The sequence below is a fragment of the Tyto alba genome, unplaced genomic scaffold, assembly GCF_018691265.1.
Source record: "Tyto alba isolate M040663 unplaced genomic scaffold, T.alba_DEE_v4.0 Super-Scaffold_45, whole genome shotgun sequence".
Classification (NCBI taxonomy): Eukaryota; Metazoa; Chordata; class Aves; order Strigiformes; family Tytonidae; genus Tyto; species Tyto alba.
The window spans coordinates 275,741-297,428 of record NW_024881321.1 but is presented as its reverse complement, the minus strand read 5'-3'; the positions used below and the strand labels follow the sequence as shown (position 1 = coordinate 297,428).

The window sequence follows — 21,688 nt, the reverse complement described above, 5'->3', positions numbered from 1 at the left end:
TGACCTCCCCCCTCCCTCGCCCCGAGGAAGCGAAGCGGGGGGGGGGGGTAGGTGGGCTCGTCCCAGCGCTGGGCTGCCCCACACCGTGCCGGTTCTGAACCGGGCGTCGGCAGCGCACAAGCAGGTTACAGAGGGAGCGACGGCGGCGGCGCCCCGAAGGAGCTCTCAGCGTTTCGCAGCGCCGCCCAGGAGCTGGATAGAAGGGCGAGTCCAGCTCTGCTTTCCAGCGCTTCTGCGCAGGCAGCGTGGCCGGCGCTCACCACGGAGCAGGGGGCCTCCGGCCCTGGGCTGTGATGTCACAGCTGAGCGGCGGCGGCGCAGCGGGGCCTGTGGTGCCGTGCTGCGCCCTCGGTTGTCTGGGCCGCCCCGCCGCGCCCCTCCGCGCCCTCCTGACCCACCGCCGGAGCCGCGGGTGGTGGCGCAGCGAGCTATGGGCTGCGGGGCCGCAGGCCGGCCGGGCCCGGGTGCCGCGTGCTGAGGGGAGCGGTGGCTCCCAGGGGCTGCAGCCGACCCCCCCCCCCCCGCTGCCGCCCGGCCCCGCCGCCCCCGGCCCCGCTCTCCCGGCCTCCTCCGGCGAGAACGGCCTCGGGAACGGGCGGGGAGCGGGCGCGGGGCTCCTCCGAGCCTTTGTCTCTTCCGCTGTGTCCAGCGCTGCGAAAGCGTAACCGCTGAATTTCCAGGGCCTCAGAAGATCCTGGGCTGCCTTACTTGCCCTACTGCTTTGTTTTTTAGTGTTTTTGTTTTTTTTTTTTTCTATTTTTTTCTCCTGTATGCTTAAAGACTAAGTCTTTGGCCTGGATTTTTTTTTTTCTTCCATGTTTAAGTATCTGCATTGAATGAACTAATAAAGATGGATAAGAAATCATTTGAAACCGTGCTGGATGAAATTAGAAAGGTAACTTCTCGTTTTGCGTGGTAGTTTAACCATTTGGTGGTAGAATATTCCTCTTGGTAAACGCACCGGGTTAGGTGTTTGTCTTTGATAATCACTTCAGGATTCAATAAAGACTAAATTTCACCTCAGCGTGAAGAACTGTAATCCTGTGTTGCTCCTGTATCCTAGTTTCTATGTGTCCACATATAACAGTGTAAAGGTGCTGTGACATGCTTGTTGTCTTTGTGGTGTTTTTATTTTCTCAGAAAGCTCAGACTGAATGTCCAGACTACTACTACTGAGCTAACAACACGTGCTTGAAGAGTGCTCATTTGACATAAGCACTTGAATAAGCTTATCACACCTTTTTCTCTGTCAGGGAAGATGAGGAAGAAAAGCCAAGATACACAAATATTTCTTATCTGGGGAGAGAGGCTGCATTCATTTACTTGGCCTGACTGGAGGCAGGGATTTATAGTGTGAGGTATCCACATTTTATGTGATGGTTTAGCAGATACAACACAGAAATACAGGGTATGTGCGCACCTTCCTCCGGGATGTGAAATCCTGGGTTTTGATGCATGCTGTGAAACGTACTTTTGCATCTCCTGTTAAAAACTCACTGAGCAAAATGCCTACTAATTGTGGGAAGCAGAGACGCAAACTAGGCTTCCTGGTGTCTGGCAGGTCTCTCATTTCTTTCTGCACAGAGGCCAGCTTTTAACAGGAAAGCTGGGGGTTGGTGGTTTGGGACAGTTCCCCAAATGCTGGAAGTGGAAAAGGAGATGGAAAAAATCAGAACCTCTGAGGTGAATGGTTCCTGTCTTGTGTGGGAAGTAAACCTGAGATGACATATTTTGCTGTAGTTAAGCAGAGGTGATTTAAGTGTCACAGTGGAACAGTTAAGTATCCTGCTAAAGCTGTGTTGGTGTGAAAATGAAGGGCATGTTTCAGTTAAGATTGCCTTATGGCAGAAAAGAAATCCTTAGCATTTTTGTAATAAGTGGTTTTTGTTACGATGAGTTGTCTAGGAGAGGTCATTTCCTTTATTTGGACTTGAGTGCTGCAGAGTTCAGTTTCAGTTCAGCTTCTCTTCAGCATGAGATGCAGTGATGGCTGCAGTTGTAGTAGTAGTATTATTATTCTGGAACATACTGAGGTATAAACCACCGTGCACAAAAGCCCCCGGGATGAGTCTTTGTTATCACAACCGCACTTATTAATGTTTCTGCATAAGGTCATGGTCATAAATTCTCCTTTATAAAACAGGTATGTTCCATGCTGTGTAACCTGCTAAGAAGGTGACAGCGTAAGATATTTCAGGGTGTGGACTTCCATCCCAACCTAAGAATTTTTATGGAAAATCTGGGGAAAAAAACCCCAAGGAATAACTTGCACATGCATGCTTTCTCAGATTTGGTGGTGGGAGGGAGTAATGTTTCAAATATCACTACTGCAGTGCGGCCCTTCAGAATATGCTCTGTGATTACTAAAGACTACGAACAAAAGGGTTTTGACATGTGATTTTAGGCAATTATGTTTCCTGTATGCTATCTGCCTGTGTTCCTGTAAACCTAATTTACCATTGATCTAAGGAACAGTGCTGTGCTGTGTTAGTAATAGCTGTGCTGTTGCAGTGTAACATTCATTTTCCAAGTGCTTATTTTGTGCCTTTGTTGCTAGGTCTTTGTTTAAACTTCATTTCTAGCTCTGTAGTAGAACCTTCTTTGTTACATGATTTACATGTCAGTTGTGTTGGTGTGTTCCATTTTCAGTCCTACAGTTAGCAGGAACCGGTTTTTTAAATGTCTTAATGTGTAGCTTAGTTCTATCTTTCCCCATATAGACTTACAATTATTAGCAAAGTTTGGTTTTTTGTTTGGTTTCTTTTTTTCATAAGTATACACATAGCAGAGCTTTCTGTTTGTGTTCTTGTTACAAAGTCATTCAGTTGTTGATTTAAAGAGGAAGAATTACATTTGTTTTGGCAAAGAAGTTGCTATATGACGTACCAGGCTTTTTTCCAAAATATGTGAAGAGAAAGAAGGGAGAGAAGAAAAAATGTAACACGAATAGAAAAGCTATTTTTTCCCTGTGAGTTTAGCATGTCAGGTAGTGTTGACCTCTTAATGAGGCACAGAAAGGAAGAGGGTTTGCACAAACAGTGTGTGGGTGGGTTTCCGTGCACCCATGCTACGCACAATCCGGTTGCAGTGGTGGAGAACTTTGAATCTGCATGTGTGGAGGGACAAGGACAAAAAAAGAAGGAATAGGGGTGGGTTTTAGGGCTATTGGGAAGAAGAAATGGGTGTGTGGGTGAAGCTGGAGGTGATTTGAGAATGAGCATGAGAGCTAGCAGTAGCTGGGGGCCTTGGAAACTGGGGAAGGAAGGTGTTTGCACCGGGTTGGGGCAGGAATTCAGTGGTTCCTTGTCTTTACATCTTGTATCAGTGAGCTGGGCGTGAGGAGGGGGAGGACGCCCTGGCTATTAGATAGCCCATGTGGTTATCAGCAAAACTGCGTCACAGAGTCAAAAGTGGTGGCCAGTATTGCATTAAACTGCTCTGCTTCCTTTGTTTTGTGTGATTGCGTATTAAAGTTTGAACTATGGAAAGATAATGATAAGGCAACATTAACCTCTGGAGCAAGCTTTATTGTATACTTGGTTCTGTCTGTGCAGACTTGTTATCCAGTCTCATCATAAATTCACTGAAGTAAGATGCTTTGCAAATTATTTTACAGGGAACATGCAAAGAGATTGTATGAATAATCAACTGTATTATCTTGTTTCATGTAAAGTTGATATAAACCTTCGAGGCAAAAAGAAGATTGATGATGTTTTCTCAGTACAGTTTTTAACAAAAAAAAGAAAAAAGAAAAAAAAGTAAAATTAAATAAATGAAAAAATGAGTCATTTTTTTTTACCAGAAGAGTTAAATTACATCTCTGCTTTTCATTGTTCTCTCAATTATCTAAGGAGTATACTGTTACATAGAAATATTGCAGTGTAATTGCTGCAAATGTCATTTTGCAAGGTCAGATTTTCTTAGATTAATAGATTAGTCTAGCAGATGGTTGCGCTATAATTATAATTTTTGAGGGACTAATTATGCAACTTTTTTTTTCCTATATCTTCTAGGCTGTACTGACTGAGTACAAATTAAAAGCTATTGAATATGTTCATGGATACTTTTCTAGTGAACAGGTAAAAGTTAACATCATTGTGGGTTTAATGGGAACTATTGGTTTTGTGTATTCAGTAATACAGGAAGATGGTGTCTCCGATCCTACCAATCCTGATCATATTAGCTTTTTTATTTATTAACTGAGAAGATTGAATTCTTCATTATATCAGCATTAAACTGTTAAAAATAGTTCCAAGTTTTTTTTTTTTTTTTTTTTTTATCAAAATCTTTACATATTTGTTGTTCTTGTGTGGTGGAAATTACAAAAATTTATCATCGTGGAATTTTGGATTATTTTGCATGTTTTTTCTATACTGGCATGTAGTAATAAGTATCAACTTATTTTGATAGTGTGTAGAATTTTTTTTCCTGTTTCTTTTTCTTCTGGTGTTTTTTTTTTGGTTGTTGTTTTTGTTTGTTTTTTTTTGGGGGGGGTATATGTTTAGTGAATATGAGATACTGAATTTTTACAAGCTTTTTCAAAAAATACTTTTTTAAATTATTCTAATGCTGTGGCAATTGTTGTGCATATATGCAAATATATAGAGAGGAGCACATATCTATTCTAAATAGTTCCACAGAAAAACTTAATCTCATAACATAGAATTTTTAGGTGCCTACTTAAAAATAAAAAGAACACTAGATGCTGGTAGGCACTGATGTAATCAAACATCACAGGCAGACACATTTTTAGCGGTATACTACTGTACTCCAAAAAGGGAAAGATCATATTGATGCTGTTCGCATAATTTTTTAATATATATAAAAGATTAATTGAAGGCATTTCTGTTGCAGGTTGTTGAGTTACTGAGATACTTTTCCTGGGCTGAGCCACAGCTCAAGGCAATAAAGGCTCTACAACATGTAAGTTCTTGTGGCATAATCTTGTAGAGTAAGTTTGCCCTCTGAATCTTATCTTAGTTTTGTGATGTCTACTTTTGCAACTGTTGTGTTGGTCTACCCTTTAGCCTTCAGAGTTTCTTCTTCAACTCTTTCAGTGGTATCAAAATACGAAATGTCATACTTTTAACCAGGGTATCTTTTCTGACTAAAGTACCTTTTACTTTTCCTGTGTACCAGAAGAATAGATGAAGCCCTTTTTAACTGTTGTTAACTTTCCTAATCTCTCTGCTTTTGGCAAGTGCTTTTTGCAGTTCCTTGTTCAGCATTTAGTGGATAGTGTCTCCTTCCCAGTGGGAGGGACAGAATATGAAGCATTGACTGAAATACATGATATGAAGCTGTTACTGAATAGAAATTCTGGGTTTAAAATAATTGTATTTTATATAGTCCTTTTTTCTTTCTTGCTTACTTGGCAGAAAATAGTGGCAGTTCCGGCATCAAAAATGGTTAATATTCTCAACTGCTTCACATTCAGTAAAGATAAACTTATTGCCCTTGAAATCTTAGCTTCGTAAGTATCTCTCGTTATATTTCCTTAAGTTGTATTGTTTTTACTAACGCTTCAATATATAAAATTTAAGATACTTCTAGAAGGAAGCACTGTGGCCAGTTAAGGTAAAGCAGAAATCCATTATTGATGGGGCTATAAAAAGAAGAATTAGAAGTAGACATTGTGCAAAATTCTGTAGTTCATCTGAGTCTTCAGCGTGCTACTGTGTGAGCCTTTTGCCTGATGGAAAACTGCCACATTGCCAGTATTTTTACAGTGGTCTTCAAATCTTGCAGAGAATGAAGAGGGCCGTAAGCTTATTTCTGCTCACTGAAATGTAAAAGGCTTGAGACCAGAGTATTTTGGGAATTGACCCTCTTGCATTTGAAAAGCCCTCTAAATACTACATAAGTAAAAATGAGGTAAATAAATGCATCTCTTAAATTGACATATTTGATTTACTGATCTAATGTCTATAAAAGATGTACAGATATGCTAACTGTATGTTTACACAAAAAGTTGGGATTTTTTACTGAACACAGCTGCTTCAGAGGATCTGCCTTTTACATATGTTTGTATTGGAACTCTTATGCCTGGTTTAGGGGATTTATTGTACAAAGTGTTGTTCTATTTTGGGTTGGGGTTTGGGGGGGGATTAAGGATGTTTGCCTTGCACACAAATGCTGTATATTACATCCAGCTTGAACATTTTGAGATATATACATTCATTTTATAAATATCCATAAAACAAATAAGGCTGAGGATGTAGACATGATCTTGCTTTTGGAGCTGAGCTTTAAGCTGTATGAATGCTCTGAGTCTCTTTCAGACTGAAACAAAACAGGGCAGCCTGAAGGAAGTGCAGTGGCACATTAAACTAACCTGTCTTGCTTCGAGAAGTTAGATTGGATCTCATATACTCTTTAGTCTCTACGCTTCAGCTGGTGGTAGGGCAAAGCATGGTAACTTCTGTTGCTGTTGAATTTCTACGGTGCAGAAGCATAATAAGCAAGTCATGGTACAGAAATCCTGACCCGAATGTATGTACTACTTACTTTGCTAATCAAAACTAGAGAACAAAGCTGAAAGTTTGTTCACATTTTAATACCGTTCTCTGAGGCGTTTTTTATGTCTTCATTCAACATTCTGCTTATTTAATTTCTTCTAATATCCTCCTTGGAGAAATCCTCCTTTTTGGGGCTATATTTTATTTCCAGCAGTTTGGATGAAGCAGGTAATGTTTGACGGCAGTAAAGGTGCTGTGGTCAGGGTTTTGGCAGGCAGAATCGGGCATTAGGCTCCTTGTACTTGCACATTTTGTTGTTTTCTTCAGTGTGTCTGATGTTATTTTTAGGAGAGGAGCAAGGAGAAAGGAAGGGTACTTATTGAAACTATGTGAGGGGTTTCTCTAGCTCTGCAGAACATGGTGAGAATTGCTGGGAGTTTAGTATTTTTCATTCTATAGTAAATAAGATAAAAATTTGTTTCTCTACCAGTCTAGCAAGAAACAGTGGCAAACTGAGTAGCTGCTGGTTTTCAGCTGTGATGGGAATTGTGTGCTAGTAGCAATTAAAGCTTTCTAATGAGCTGTTGTGATGCAAAATTAATTTTGTCAACCTAGTTTTTTTTTTGCAATAAATTTTAGCCATTGTCGTCCCTTGTTCCATATTGATAATTAATTCTAATACTATGTTTTACTTATAGTTATGAAGTCCATATTTAAGCCTGGGGTTTTTACTTTAATAATAGAAATATTATGATCTGAACTAATGATATTTTTTTGAAGTACTGTTGGGTACTGGCTGAATAAGTGTTGATCACTTTTCAGTAGTGCATTATTTCTGATAAGCAAATGGAATGACAGTAATCGTCTGTCAATGTCTTCATTTACAGCAACATTGTTGATGCTCAGAATTATCGTCTTATTGAAGATCTGTTCAGAATTAATATGTCAGAGAAGAAAAGATGCAGAAGAATTCTTGAACAGGTAGTTAATATACTCTAGTATCCTTGACACTGTCAAATACAGTATTGTTTCCATCCCTATGGTCATTGTGGGGTCAGGACTGCTGGGAACTACTAATGGAAGACAAGCTGAAAGAAGCAGCTTGAAGAAGATAAGAGCTATGTAATACATGTGCAGAGAAGAAAAGGGAAGTTTCTGTCAGGCATTAGGATCATATGGAAAGAGGGTCACAGAATTGCAACCAATGCTGAAGGAAACAGTCTGCATTTGTTTTAGAGGACAGCAAGTACCACGGGTCAGGTGGTCCAAGTAGAGTTATTCGAAACAAATGGGACTTTGGCAGAACCTCAGACTAGTTGGACAATTTGGGAAGAAGATTTGAGACAGAGCTTTGAATTATTCAATGTAGGTTTTTTCATGCAGTCTAAATGTCATGAAATAGTAATTAATTTCTTTAAAGCATTGAATTTGATAGCAAATAATGTCCTTTCTTGATTATTTTGCAGGCTTCAAAAACGGGCTGTAAGGCTCCTCATGCTATGATATCATCCTGTGGCATGATTCCTGGCAACCCTTATCCCAAGGGCAAACCAAGCCGCATAAATGGAATTTTCCCAGTAAGCATGATCCTATGCATTTGCTTTTCACAGCATCCTTGATTTAGATGTCCTTACAGTATTAACCAAAACCAGGATTCATATACATGGAAGGAAGAGTGGAATCAAAAGCAGCGTTTTGGTTTGGGTTTCTTATTACCCCATTCCACATCTATAGGGAACCTGCATTATTTTTATTTACCCATTCTTTCTATGCTGCTTCAGGTAGAGACTCCTGCATAAATAAGACATTGTTCACATAAGGAAAACATTGTAAACTGTAGCAATATTTGGCAGAATCAGGAGAGGTGTAAAGAGCTTTACTACTAGATTGGTAGATGACCTAATATGGTCACTACAGTACTACTGTTACTCTTAGTGTAGTTCTTGAACAGTCGTGATCAGTATCTTCTGTGAACACTTAAGGGACTGAAAAATACAAGTTATGTCCACAAGTCAAAATGCAGATTTCTAATTATGTCAGAAGCATGAATTGTTTAATACGCATCTCTTTACAAAAGCTCAGTGTTATAAAATGAGCTATTGGAATGCGCTTATAATTTTACAAGCCTAGAACACAGTTTCTTTTTCCTAACAAACATGGTTAAGTATCGCTTTCAGAATATTAAAAAACTCAGATGTAGTTTAGGAAAAAAAGTAACTATGGAAGAAATTCTATAGCAAGATTTACTTCTGAATTAATACTTAATAATTTAATTTTCTTTTGTTTCAGGGAACCCCTATCAAAAAAGACACAGAAGAGTGTACTAATGAAGGAAAGGGAATAGCAGCCCGTATACTTGGACCATCCAAACCAGTATGTCTAATAAATTAATAAATAAATGAAAGTTTAAGGAAAAAAAAAAACAACCACCAGCCAATTCAATGAGGCTTTGGTATAAAATGCAGTTACGTTGAAAGAGGACTGTAGAGCAGCAATTTAAACAAAGATGAACTACAATAGTGAAGATAATGTGACCTAGTATATTTTTATTTTATTTGAAAAGAAGCTGTAGTTTATATCTGGGGGGATAGAATTCTCTAGTGCATACATTGTGTATGCAATTGAAGGCAGAATTTAAATTACTCTAGTAGAAGACAAAAATGAAAGCATTTTTAGTAGTCCATCATGAGCCAGTGGAAGCTTTAGATACAAATATATGCAATTTTTTATTAGTCTCTGAGGGTTTCCCACATGAACATAAAAAATGCCTGCATCTTGGAAACTTGAATTACAGCAGTGCCATAGAAGGAGGTTCTTTTTTCTTAACAACTGATCAGTATTTCAGAATTTTTAAGCATGTGGGACAAAATGAGCATGATACTACTTTGAAGTATTGTCCAAATGTTTTATTTTCACTTTTATGATATGTTTCCCACTAAACATTACTATTTCAAAGGGACGGGTACCTTCATAAGTATTTCATAGTTTTAAATGTCTAAATCTTTAAAATGAGAAGTCAGTCCAAGACTGCAGAATGTGAAGACTACAAGGCAGGAAGGAGTTCCCTTTCTTACCTGTATCCAGTATTATATTAAAAATCTAGAGAGTGAAATATTTGCAATCATTATGGATATTATGAAGAAATTTTATATCACATATTTTTCCAGTGAAGAACAGCTGTCTGTAGTAATATCTGAATGTTAGCTTTGTGTCTGAGAAACATTAGGTAATGCTTTCACTATTGCTTCTTCCGTTTGTTTTTTGTTTATGTAGGCTCCATCAACCTACAATCCACACAAACCAGTTCCATACCCCATCCCACCATGTCGGCCACATGCAACTATTGCACCAAGTAAGGCTTCTGTGTGTTTTAGCTTGATGCTATTGTTTCATCCATTTGCCTTTAAAGTAGTAAGTGCGAAGTGTCAGTTTCTCTGACCATGATCATATCTGAAACTGGCTTGTGCTCCCGAAGCGTGCTCTGGGTACTGGTTTCAACCTCTTCCTGTCATGACTGCAGAGTTGATAAAAAGAGTAGTATATTGACTTCTGTTCCCGACATCCACGTCATAAGGAAAATTCACAATCCTGTTCCAATGACAAAATACTTCATTTATGGGAGGTATTGTGCACGTTAGACAAGACTAGGGCTGTGTCTTTGTTGAAATGTTTGACCACGTGTTTGGGCGTTGGCTTGACAAGTCTGTTGACTTGTTGCTGTTGTACCAAACTTAGGATCTGGTCAGGCGCAGCCCTGAGTTTGATGGAAATATGTAGGAACTTGCTGAAGGATGGTAATCTGTTTCTCAGTTGCCTTCAGCTTTACTTCCTCTGCATCAATGGAGAGAAAACATTTTCCTAAAAGAAAAGTTTAGGCATGTAGATTTCAGGCTCAGAAGGAACATAGTGATTGCCTTTTCTTGTGTTTGGTCTGACTGTTCCTAGCCTTGGGCCTTAGGTAAGATTGAGTCTTTCTTCATAAACTCCTCTGTCTTTGCTCCACTCCATCAGTTGTTTGATTCCAGACATTTTTGGAAGGGAACAAGGCAATTGCCATTTCTTTGGAAGAGGAGTTGGGAGTACTTATGTAGTAAGACTCTGGTCTTTTTGAGCAGCAGCTGAAAACGTTTCCTAATCTTGCAATTCTGTACTGCAAAACAAGGAGTGCTCTGTTTAGGAAACTTGTTTTTCACTGATGTTTGGAATTTTGGGGAGTTTTAAAGGTATTTGTTAAGAAAGTGGTAGAATGCTTAGCACACATGTTGAAGGGTGAGTCATCTAACTAACCTGATGTCTGCAAGTCTCTTTATAGTCAATTTGGAAAAATGGGAAATATTAGTGGCTAAATTAAGTCTGATGATTTGTGTCCTAGAAATTACTTGCTCCCCAGAAAATATACAGGAAATTTTCAGAATCGCTTAAATTTATATTAAATAAATCCTATCCAAAGTAAGTCAGGGCATGACATTTGGCCTGTGACTGGATGTAAGTATTAGTATATTTTATGATATGAAACATCTTTTGGGGTTTCAGGGCCTTATTAGGCTGCAACGTGTTTTTTTTAAAAAAACTTGTGACAGTGGAACTCATAACTGATGGTATATTTATTTACATAAAAAATGTGTTTAATTAATTGCAGATGCTAACCTGAAATTATTGAATTTAATTGTTTTCAAGCAATGGTCAGAATGATACTTTGTTTTCTTTCTCTTGCATGTATTGGTTTAACATTTCCTTCCTGAGTGATGTAATGCTTGTTAGTTACTTTTCTGATTTTCAGCCAATTGTTGTGAAAGAAATATTAACATTAGGTGGAACTATTATGAAAGTGTGAAATCAGAAAGGAGTTGTGTATGACAATTTACTGCACTTTGAGAAGTGTTCAAGTGCTATCTTTTCCCATGAAGCATAATATCTTATAAAGTATTAATTCAAGACCACTGCAAAGTGTATTTGTGTTCCTGTGATTTAAATTCTTACGTTCTTCATCAGAACGGTATGCCACAACAATACAACAGTTTTGAGTTACTCCAAAGAGTAAGGGAGGGGAAAATGGTATTTTTAATATGTCAAGTGCAATAAGTATTTATATTAAAATAATTTACTAACCCACTTGAATTTTGTAACATTTAAAGAAATATTAAAGACTGATAGACTAAGTCTTTGAAATGGAATATTTTTCTCTGAATTTTCTGACTAATGTTGGAGGGCTGGTCATGGTCACTGATGTATATTTGGCTTTGTTTGTCAAGGCTGTAATGTTAAAGGAAGAGTTGCAACAGCCTTTTAAGTTAGGAATAGAAAAAGAACGAATGATGCTGCAGGCACTCTGAATCACTCCTCCACTTTTAGTTTTTCAGGCAAAATGGAACTGAAAGCAATTGAAATCGTGTCTTTTTCAGGCTCTTTCAAGAGAGATGCCCTTACTAAAATTTGGATTACAATGCATGGCATTCAGGCAAACATTGGCAAAAGCTAGCATCCAGCCTGGATGATTAACTGGTCTGGATTTTTGGTGAAGGAATGTCTTACAATGTCCAAAAAGGTTCTTTTAAAGGAAAAGACACTAGTTCGTTTAGATATGGGTTCTTCTGACTACTGAGTTGTGTTCTGCATTTGTTATTCTAGGTGCTTACAACAATGCTGGCTTGGTTCCAATGGCTAATGTCATAGCTCCAGGCTTACCAGCTCCTCCAACATACACTGCTAATCAAGTGGTATCAGGTAAAGCATGCATACCTTTAAAAATGCTGATGGCATTTTTTCTAATTCATTGTTGTGAATGGGTGAATGGGTCATTTGCTGCTGGAGTTTCATTTGCTTTTAGATAACAAGCTGTTGTTCTCTCTTTAGAAAATGAGGACCTTTCCAGCCAGGCAAAAACTTCCCAAAATCAAGGTAAATTGCAAATCCACAGGGGGATTTTTGTGTTGTTTGTATCTTTGTTATTTGTTCGGAATAAATTTATTTAGTGGAATTTGCATAAGCCTCTAAGTGTTTAACTACTGCTGGAATAGGATCCCTTGAGAGTTGAGAAAAAAATTATCTCAGGCATTTGGCACTTAGAAGCATTGAAACATTACAATTCAGCCTTTTGTGTTAGTTCATTAAAATTTTCTATCGTTCAGCGTATAAGTATGTGAGAAACGATGTTTTTTGTAAATCAAAATATGCTTTACAATGTAGTGCACTGAAACACTTGAATATCTTTGCAGTTGTTACACCTCTGGACATGTATTTGACAACTCATTAACATTTTAATTTCATATATCAGTTGCAATGAGAATCTAGAATACAAGAGAGACAGATTCTTTGTTTATAGTTTGTGGAAATCTATGTGTAGGATGTCTTATCCCAGACTGTTACATCCAACTATGTCTACCTGCACTTCTGTCTTATGCTTTAAAATCCAATTCTTTTTGCAGAAGAGAGAGTTGTGCATATTTTTTTTGTCTCTACTTTTGTGGTACTTTGTACACTTTGTACACTTAGTACAAATCATAATAATAAATCCCATTATGAACTACTTATACAAAGCCTTTGATAATACTTTGTTAGGTTTGACAAATAGAAACTGAGAATCTACTGACTACTGAATCAGGCATATTAACGAATACCCAAAATAGATAAAACGTCCATGATAAGTTTAGCTTCTGTAAATATTGGGGGGGGGGGGGAAGTTATGTTTTGTCTTTTCTCCTCTATGCCCAGGGATAGTTCTACAGAAATGTTGCTGTTTCAAAGAATCACATCACTCATTTATACCCCTTTAATTGTGCATGTATTAACAAGGTAGTTTATACAGCTAAATTAATGCAGTGTAAGGAACAAAATCTTCTCTTAGGAGGAGGAGGAATTCAGTAGCAGCTCTGGGTTCTATTACAGCTGTATTTTTGTGGTGATTATCCTGGCCATCAGGATTAACAACTGTGATCTTTAGGAGAGTCTTCAGCTTGGAAACAGGATGAGGAAGAAACAGAATCCAGAGCCAAGCAGCCTGGGTCTAGGTTTTGGGAAAAGAATATGTAAAAGGAAATAGCTTGTTTGAAAACTTGGTGGTCTTAGAGTTTCAAGGTACATAAACCAGGAATTTGCCATATCTACTTAAGTCCAAGGTTTTGTGTGTGTATATGTAGAATTTGGGCAAGAGAGAAATCTAAGCTGTTACAGAGTTATGGACTATGAGTTTGACTGGTTGGATCAGTGGTTTGCTTACAGTTGAACAGAGTATTTTAAAAGTAGGATAAAGCACGAGGGTTGAGAATAATGATTAACACATTCATATTCTACAGGAAACTAGATAAAGGCATATCAAGGCTCTTGACATGCCAGTGTTCATAAATGCAGCTTCTTTCCATTAACCTCCACATCCCCGTTCACAGTGTGCCTCCCTGTTTTCCTCCAGCTTGACTGATGTCTCTGACTTTGTAGGGTTGATATAAGCTGATATTCATAGTGGCAGGTGCTTGCCTTGATTAGAGACACCTGACTAAAGACTTACAGAAATATTTGTTGATAAAGTCAAGTGCCAATGTTAGTTTAATACTGTAGTGTGATACATGAATTTAAAAGTGTACCTTCTTAGACTCAAAATCTGAAGGAAACACAGTGAAGAGAATGACCTGATTTTGAAGGAAAGAAAAATACCAGCACCTGAAATCAGCTTTCTTCAGTTGTTGACTAAACTTCTCTGAAATCATGATACATTAACTGGTTCTGAAGGAAATTCTGACCTTCAGTGAGAGTGGATGCAGAGGAGCCCAGGTGATCTGATGCCGATGGAATATTAGGTCTGGTTTGGGTACTGCCAGATGTTAGAGACCAGAGGGAGGGTGTTTACCTGTATCACTTAGACATTCTCACAGAGTACATTTCAGTATCTAACTGTCTTGCATGAGATCATGAAGAGGTAGCAGATATCACAAAGTTTTTTAAAGAGGAGTGGTAGCCCACATGATGTACAACTTGTGTGATGTGTCTGTATGTACCTTTTTTTGTTTTGTTTTCATAGGCTTCAGTGTTCATTGTTTATATACAGACATTATAAGTTAGTTATTGCCTGTGTATCACATTTTGAAATGCTGTATAAAATGTGTGTTGATTTCAATCATTTCTGACGTTTTCAAGTATTCTTACCAGTTTTGTTTCTTTGCAGCTTTTTCTGCACAAGCGAATCAGCTCTTTACTCCTCATGGTTCTAATCCTTCAACACCTGCTGCTACTCCAGTCCCTACCCCATCACCTGTCAAGGCAATAAGCCATCCATTAGCACCTGCAACTCCACTCATCTCTGGGATGAACATGTCTACCCCTGTCCTTCCTGTTTTCCCAGGACAGGTCTCCTCTTCCATCCATACATCTCAGCCATCCACCCCAACCCCGACTGTCATCAAATCCCTTTCATTGCCTGGTGTTCCTGTCACATCTGTTCACAGTGCAACCTCTACCCCTATCCCTGCAGTTTTTTCTGGGCTGGCTTCTATACCCACTGCTGCGCCAGCTCCGCCAGGTTCTTCCACACCGTGCGCCACACCTGCACCTAGCGAAGCTTTTGCATCTGCTACTGCACCATTTGCTGGCCTCCCGTTTTCTGCAACCTCTTCAATTGCTTCCGCTAACAATCCCACTCCATTGTCATCAGTTTTTGCCGGCCTCCCTTTGTCCTTGCCACCCAATGCCCAAGGGATTTCTAGTCCTGCTCCATCTACAATTGCTAATTCTCCTGCCACTACCATTCCTGGTTCACTTAGCTTGCCTAACCCAATTTTGTCTGTCTTGAAGGGATTTCTGTCATCAAATGACACTTCATTAATCAATTCATCTGCTTTACCTTCTGCTATGACAAGTGAGCTTGCTTCTTTATCTGCTCTTGCTAATCAAAGCTCTGACCCTCCCACTTCCTCTGTCAACAAATGTTACACACCATCAGCCACCCCCACCCCACAGTGTTCCTCCACACCTGGGATGGCCATTTTTCCAGGTCTTCCATCCCCATCTGTAGCCAATTCTAGTTCCACTCCTCCAACATTGCCCACACAGTCACCTTTAACCACTTCACCATCGATTATGCCTGCCAACTGTGGCTCATCGGCCTCCCTCTTGCATGGCACAAGTCCTACTAATCCTGATCAGCAGCTCTCATCAGCCCCAGCTGCCACAGGTATCCCAGTTATGGTCAAAACTGAACCCATGAGCCCTACCCTCTCGGCCTTCAAAGGTCCTTCTCATTCGGCTGGCCCTTCTCATGGTACCTTAGGACTGTCAGCGCTTGGGCGTGCATACACCTCAGCAGCTTCAGTGCCAGTCAGTTTACCCAGTTCCCTGAACCCAGCGCTGTCGGGTCTCTCCTCTTTGAGTGCTCCTCTAAACAGTTCCAGTTCTCTGGCTTCCATTTCCCTCGCCCCACATGGCTCCTCTGCTCCCATTGCCCCTGTGTTCAATGGACTTCCTCCTTTCACGTCTCTAACCAGTAACTTTGCTTTTACTGGTAATCCAGCACTTACACCGCCCGTCACTCTCCCAGGGTCTTTGTTAGCTACTCCGTCTACAACCGCTTCAGCCGTGTCTGCCCCTCATGTGAGTTCCACCGCTGCCGTACTCTCAGGACTCGCCGCCTCAGCAACAGTCTCTGCTTCACCCTTCTCGCTTAACTTGTCCAGTGCCGTCCCTTCCCTTTTTTCTGTTGCCCAGGGACCTCTGGGATCATCAAACCCATCCTTCCCTGGTTTTCCTGTCTCTAACACACCCTCTGTCACTCCTGCTCTCCCTTCTTTCCCTGGCCTCCAGGCATCTTCTGCAGTAGCAGCAGTTGCACCGTTGCCGGCAGCTGCCACAGCCCCATCTCCGGCTCCGGTCCTGCCAGGGTTTGCCTCGGCCTTTAGCTCAAACTTCAACTCGGCACTTGTTGCGCAGGCTGGGTATGTTTCTGTTTCTGAAGGAGGTCAGAACCGTCTGGTTTTGTCTTGAGCAAAGCACTGATTTTACTTTAGGTGTAGACGCTATTTTCACTCATAGTAATTACAGTTATTTTTTGAAGTTAGTTCACCAGCGGATTTCCACCTGTCATTAGAAACTGATGGTTACTAAACATGTTGTCCTCAGTAGTCCCCATTATGACAGTCTAATCCCGTGAGGTGCTGAGTGATCTTAGATCTTATTTCCCAGATGAGGATACTTGGCACCTCCTAGGTGTTTACAAGTATGGATTCCACATGGGCATCCATTGACACATCCAGGTAATAACAGACAATATCTTAGACGTTCCTATGTTTTAAGGAAGTACTCAGCGTTAACTTTTGTCTGTAAAATTTTTGTGTGTGTGCTAGTTTTAGGCACAGCCAAGGTACAAAAATTTCGGAGTTCCCTTCTTAGGTGTGCTCCAGACAGTCTTGCTTTGTATGTGCATGAGTAATTTGTAGGTGGGTAGAGACTGGGCTTCTGTTTGGCAATTCTGGCCTTCATGAGGTTTAGAAGAAGAGGTGCTTTTCTAATTTATATAGACATAAGTTTATAGAGAGAGGAACATAGGATAATAAATGATGCAGATGATCTTAATAATAGCCGCATCTTGACATTCTTTCAGCTTGACTTCTGGACTACAGACACCGGGAAATGCAGTTTTTCCTGGTCTTTTATCTCTCCCTGGTATCCCTGGCTTTCCTCAAAGTGCCGCACAATCTTCCTTACAGGAATTGCAGCATAGTGCGGCTGCACAGTCAGCACTACTACAGGTAACATGCCTATTTGTTAATCCTGTTTTGCTTCCATTAGTGGTTTGAGCATGTACTTGTGTGTTAACTTCTTGGGATTAGTGCAAGTCAGTAAATGATGGAGACCTCTAACCTGTTTGAGAACTGATGGCAAGGATGATGACAAAGAACAACTCCTATTAACTTGTTGCTCAAGGCCGATGCAGAATGCTTCTGGACATTATGAATGTGATTAAACCCTTTGAAAAACCTGTAAAATGAGGAGGTGTGAAAAAAGAAAGAAAAGACATGCAAGTGAAATTTTTTCTGTGTTTGTGTTAAATCTAATGAGCTGCCCATGTAGTTGTAAAATTCGTGCTCACCTCTAGTCTGACAATTTAATACTTTCTGTGGAAGACCACTTTGTTGTGAGTTATGTGCCTCTCTACACACGCAATCAGATTATCTTGAATTTGTGTCTGCTGTGGTCGTGCCTTTCTCTTGATAGTTCACACAAATAAAATTGTTGTAACATAAGCTTGAAGTGGCTTTAGGTAATGTGTAGTTTCATCATCTCTCTTGTCCATGAAACAACTTGTTTTGGTCACTGATCTACATGAGTTAAGTGAAACTATCATGAGAGTTTGGTTTTAGATGTTTAGTTTGCCATTTGTTAAAAATGACCTCTGTACAGGTTAAGGATTCTGGCAGGAAATTCGTCATTCTTTTCAAAATAAGAGAGGCAGTTGAATGTCTTGAATTAATGTTTTCTCTCTTTTGTGACACATCAGTTTTTGAAATGGAGCATGTGTCTAAGTACTGTTCAATATGCTGAATATTGTCAGGTGTCTTTTGACTATCACGGGAAACAGATGAGAAGAAGCAAATTACTTAATCTAGGCCGTGTTGCTTTTACAGCTCAGGAATTTATTTATTCTGCAGAAATCTGTGTATGCAGATTGCAATGAGGAAACCTCAGTTTACTTGTAAACAAGTTCCCATCACTAAAATTAACAGTTAGCTACTCGAGCAATGAAGATAAACTTGAAAGTCGATGAAATACTACAGCTCCTAATTAAGCTATGCCTTCCAAATCAGCTGCTGCTTACTGCACTGGAAAGTAAATGCCATTAACACTTCTTCATTTTTTTTCTTAATTCAACTGCTTTCCTTATTCTCTGGTATTTCAGAGTAATAGTTGCACTATAGTTTAACATCTGCATATAGGTGCATTGCTTGTCTCTGTTCTTCGTATACTTTAGATTATACTTTGTTTGGTTTGGTTTGAGTAGGACTGGTATTGTGCCTGAAATTTTGCTTGATTTAGATTTTTGTTTGTTTCTTGGTTTTTATCAGTGCTGTTTCCTAATTTCTTCTCTTCCTTGAAGGCACATTCTGCTTCTGCTCTGGAGAACTATACAGCTCAGCCTGAAGGTTTTGCTAACTATCCGTCAACACCAGGAACACCATTTTCATTGCAGACAAGTCTGCCCCAGAGTGGATGGCAATAAATACCAGGCATTTTTAAAGACTGCAGTGGTTGCTTGACAGAGCCTGATCCTATTTGCTTTGAAGGCTGACCCTGCGTTAGTGGGAGCATGGTCTGAATTGGGGAAAGAGGGGGAAAACATGAGGGTAAATGAATCCAGAAGACTGTCAGATGTCAAACCTAATTTGTGATTGCATTCAATTGATTCAGGGTCTGATCCTGTGAATTGCTGAGCACCCTTGACTCTCCTTTTAGCTTATGAGTTGAATGTTTGGTGTCTTACAGGATCAGGAGCATTAAAACAGACGTTTATGTAAATAGAGCAGTTGGCTGTCAAACTGAATGAGGAGAACAAGTATACTTAGTAGTGTGTATAAGCACCAATCCTTCTGTTATGTTTTGTATGGTATATGTGGTTAATATAGAATGAGATCTCGATGGAAACTAGATAAAGCTGTAGACGATCTTTCGTCTAGACGCACACTTCTTGTGAGTGCGTAGATCAAGGTCAGTGTATGGTTCTTCAGATCTTTTCTTCGTATGTGTGAGGGTCTCCTGTTAGCATCAGCAGTATGTTAAAGGGAGGCTAGATCCAGAGGGGTGTGGGGAGTTTCTTACGCTTTGAAATACTGTCATGGGCTTGCTGATGAATTGAGTACTCCTTTGTCTGAATCTGAACAGGAGAGCTAGGAAATGATGCTGTACTGTATTTGGGTAGAAGTGGATTACGTTTTACTGCAGCATGGTTTAGCTAGCTGAGGATATGTCTTTCCAAAGTACATAAAAGCATTTTAATTTGACTCTAAAGTAATGTTCCATAACTTTCCCCCTGCCCCCACACCTCTCTGTGAATAAAATAATTGTACTGCGGATAGTCTGCCTATCCGGCACTTTTGACTGCAGACTTTTGTGAATGTTTACAGACATGGGTCAAGTTCTTCTCTCCCTTATACTCATAAACTTACTGGTTCTCTGTATGCTTTTCAGCTGTAAACCACAATTTGATGGTGCTTATGTTATCTTGTGAATATAAGTGGGAGCAGAATTTGGACCATGGATTTCTTAGTATTTTTCCTTGGAAAATGTACATGATTTTAAAGGCATATAGGTAAATTAACTGTATTGGTTAGGAAGGGTTATGATGCAGCATATAGAAAGGTCTTGCTTTGTTAGTGAAATTCAGTTGTGCACTCTTCTAATAACGTTAGTACCTGTGGCAATGTGTAACACATCATTGAATATCATCTATTTAAGATAAAGTCTTGATTATGTTCTAGAGACAATAGAGATGAATGATATTCAATCCTGTGATTAAATTAAAACGTAGAGGATACTGTACTGTAGAAAAGCTCTGCACCTAGAGTTTTACTTTTTTAAAGATGAATTCTGCTGGGAGATGTTGCTAATGTATTTTCTTTCAAGATGTGAACAAACTTTTTTAGAACATTAATGGAAATTCCTGTATTGGTTTTTAACACAATTTTTTTAAATAAAAAGTTTACAGTCATGGCAAAAAGGCTTTGCTGACTATTTACATATTTGCCTAAAATACAGATGAATAAACTTGTTTTTACTAAGACACTTCATAATGTTTGATCTTGCTTATGCTGTTTCTTTATGATGCAGAACTATATACTAGATTACAAAATAGGTTTCCTGAGAGTGGCAATAGAAGTATCATATTAAGTGTTTAGATGAATTTAAATAGTGTCCTTGATACTTTATCAGTAATTGGGTAGTCTTGTGTTTTAATAATCAAATTTACATACTACGTTAAATCTAAAGATAAAAACATATTGTACTTTTACATTTTTTTATTTTGTGAAACCTGTTGAATACTAATGATTCTCCACTCTGAACTGCTTTTAAAATCAGTGCCTTATATCTTGACTCAAGAAATATGTGGAAAAAAATCTCTACCATCTTTTATTATACTTTCCTTCTCATTCTTTTTATGACTTGTTGCTTGTAGATTTGTAGATCAGCCGGAGAAGGAGAAAATAAAAATATAGGTATCTTCTCAAGAGCACAGTGGCTTTTGTCCCATACGTGTGAATGTAAAGTAGTTCAAAGTCTGTAAGCATTTTGTAACTGTACTGAGGTGCCGAGTTCTGTCTCTGATTTGAGTCCTAGTTTCCCCATCAAGCAATCCAAGTTTAAACTAATCCACATGACCTTGTAGTCAAAAACAAGTACCAGACATCAGCTGTTATGCAGTGCTTTATCAAAGAGTAAGCAGTTTGTACGTCTGTTTCTGAAAACGTCTACTGAATGGTCATGGGGTGCGCGTGGTTGGTTTCTTCTGTTTGAGCATTAGACAACTCAGAGACACCTAAGAGACTCTGAATCCCTGCTTCTCCAAACGAAAACAGGTGAGAAGTAGTGAATGCTATTCTGAAACAGTGTACTTGCTAAGTGGTGTCTAGTTACTTTACGCGGAAAAGAGTATTTCATGCACAGCTGGTGTAGTGTTGCGCAGAGGTCTAGGATGGGCTCTCTGGTTCCTGCTGAATCATACTGAGCAGGATTTTGTAAGTTCAGCTTTACAGTGGTTAGGATTAAGGTAAGTTTCAGTTTCTTAAGTATTTCTCCTGATGTAAAATTGTTTTTTTATTAATTTTTTTTTTCTCTTCAGGAGTAAAGTCTGTGTTCTGCATTGCAGCAAACTCCTGTGACCCAGCCTTGGAATTTCTGAAGGGGGTGTTTTGTCCTGAGCTCTTTCATGCTTGCTTGAGCACCATTTTTAAAAAGCCAAGGAAGACTCTGCTCCTGAGGCAAACCGTGCTGGATCTTACACTGAGCCCAGGCTGGGAAAGGGCTGTTGCTGTATGACTTTAATTCTGGACTAACTATGATTTTTTACATTGTTCAAGTTGGCTATTAATGCTATATTTCAGCTATGCTGACAGACTGCGGAGATAAGGTGTAGTGAAATGTTCTTTGAAATAAAATGTTTATTTGGAACAACTAAGAATACAGTGGGACTGTGTTTGCAAATTCAAGTTTTGATATTTTTTTCAAGTTCTTTAATTGCAGCTGTAGTGAAAATGAGA

At 39.3% G+C, this 21,688-nt stretch overlaps 1 protein-coding gene across 3 annotated transcripts; it reads left to right on the top strand.

The window, feature by feature from the left end:
- Positions 1 to 116: 116 nt before the first annotated feature.
- Positions 117 to 21,609, top strand: PROSER1 (proline and serine rich 1). 3 transcript variants are annotated; one of them, XM_033000260.2, is made up of 13 exons: positions 117 to 895; positions 4,014 to 4,079; positions 4,855 to 4,923; positions 5,379 to 5,473; positions 7,346 to 7,439; positions 7,925 to 8,035; positions 8,748 to 8,831; positions 9,732 to 9,810; positions 12,087 to 12,182; positions 12,312 to 12,356; positions 14,614 to 16,375; positions 17,041 to 17,188; positions 21,271 to 21,609. In XM_033000260.2, exons 1-13 carry the CDS (start codon positions 851 to 853, stop codon positions 21,274 to 21,276), a joined length of 2,700 nt encoding a protein of 899 aa, XP_032856151.1. In that variant the 5' UTR covers positions 117 to 850; the 3' UTR covers positions 21,277 to 21,609. The 3 variants fall into 3 exon arrangements, with proteins under 3 accessions (XP_032856151.1, XP_009960688.2, XP_042661794.1); XM_009962386.3 differs by lacking the exon at positions 21,271 to 21,609 and adding an exon at positions 18,535 to 20,659 and having other exon boundaries at positions 118 to 895; XM_042805860.1 differs by lacking the exons at positions 117 to 895; positions 4,014 to 4,079; positions 5,379 to 5,473; positions 21,271 to 21,609 and adding an exon at positions 18,535 to 20,659 and having other exon boundaries at positions 4,901 to 4,923.
- Positions 21,610 to 21,688: the final 79 nt, after the last annotated feature.

What these genes read in the sequence shown, in the direction of transcription:
- PROSER1 (XM_009962386.3), top strand. Translation starts at nt 851, where the DNA reads ATGGATAAGAAATCATTTGAAACCGTGCTGGATGAAATTAGAAAG. An exon ending in GCCCTTGAAATCTTAGCTTC is followed by an intron (nt 5,474 to 7,345) that starts GTAAGTATCTCT and finishes CTTCATTTACAG; the next exon opens with CAACATTGTTGATGCTCAGA. An exon ending in TACTTGGACCATCCAAACCA is followed by an intron (nt 8,832 to 9,731) that starts GTATGTCTAATA and finishes TTGTTTATGTAG; the next exon opens with GCTCCATCAACCTACAATCC.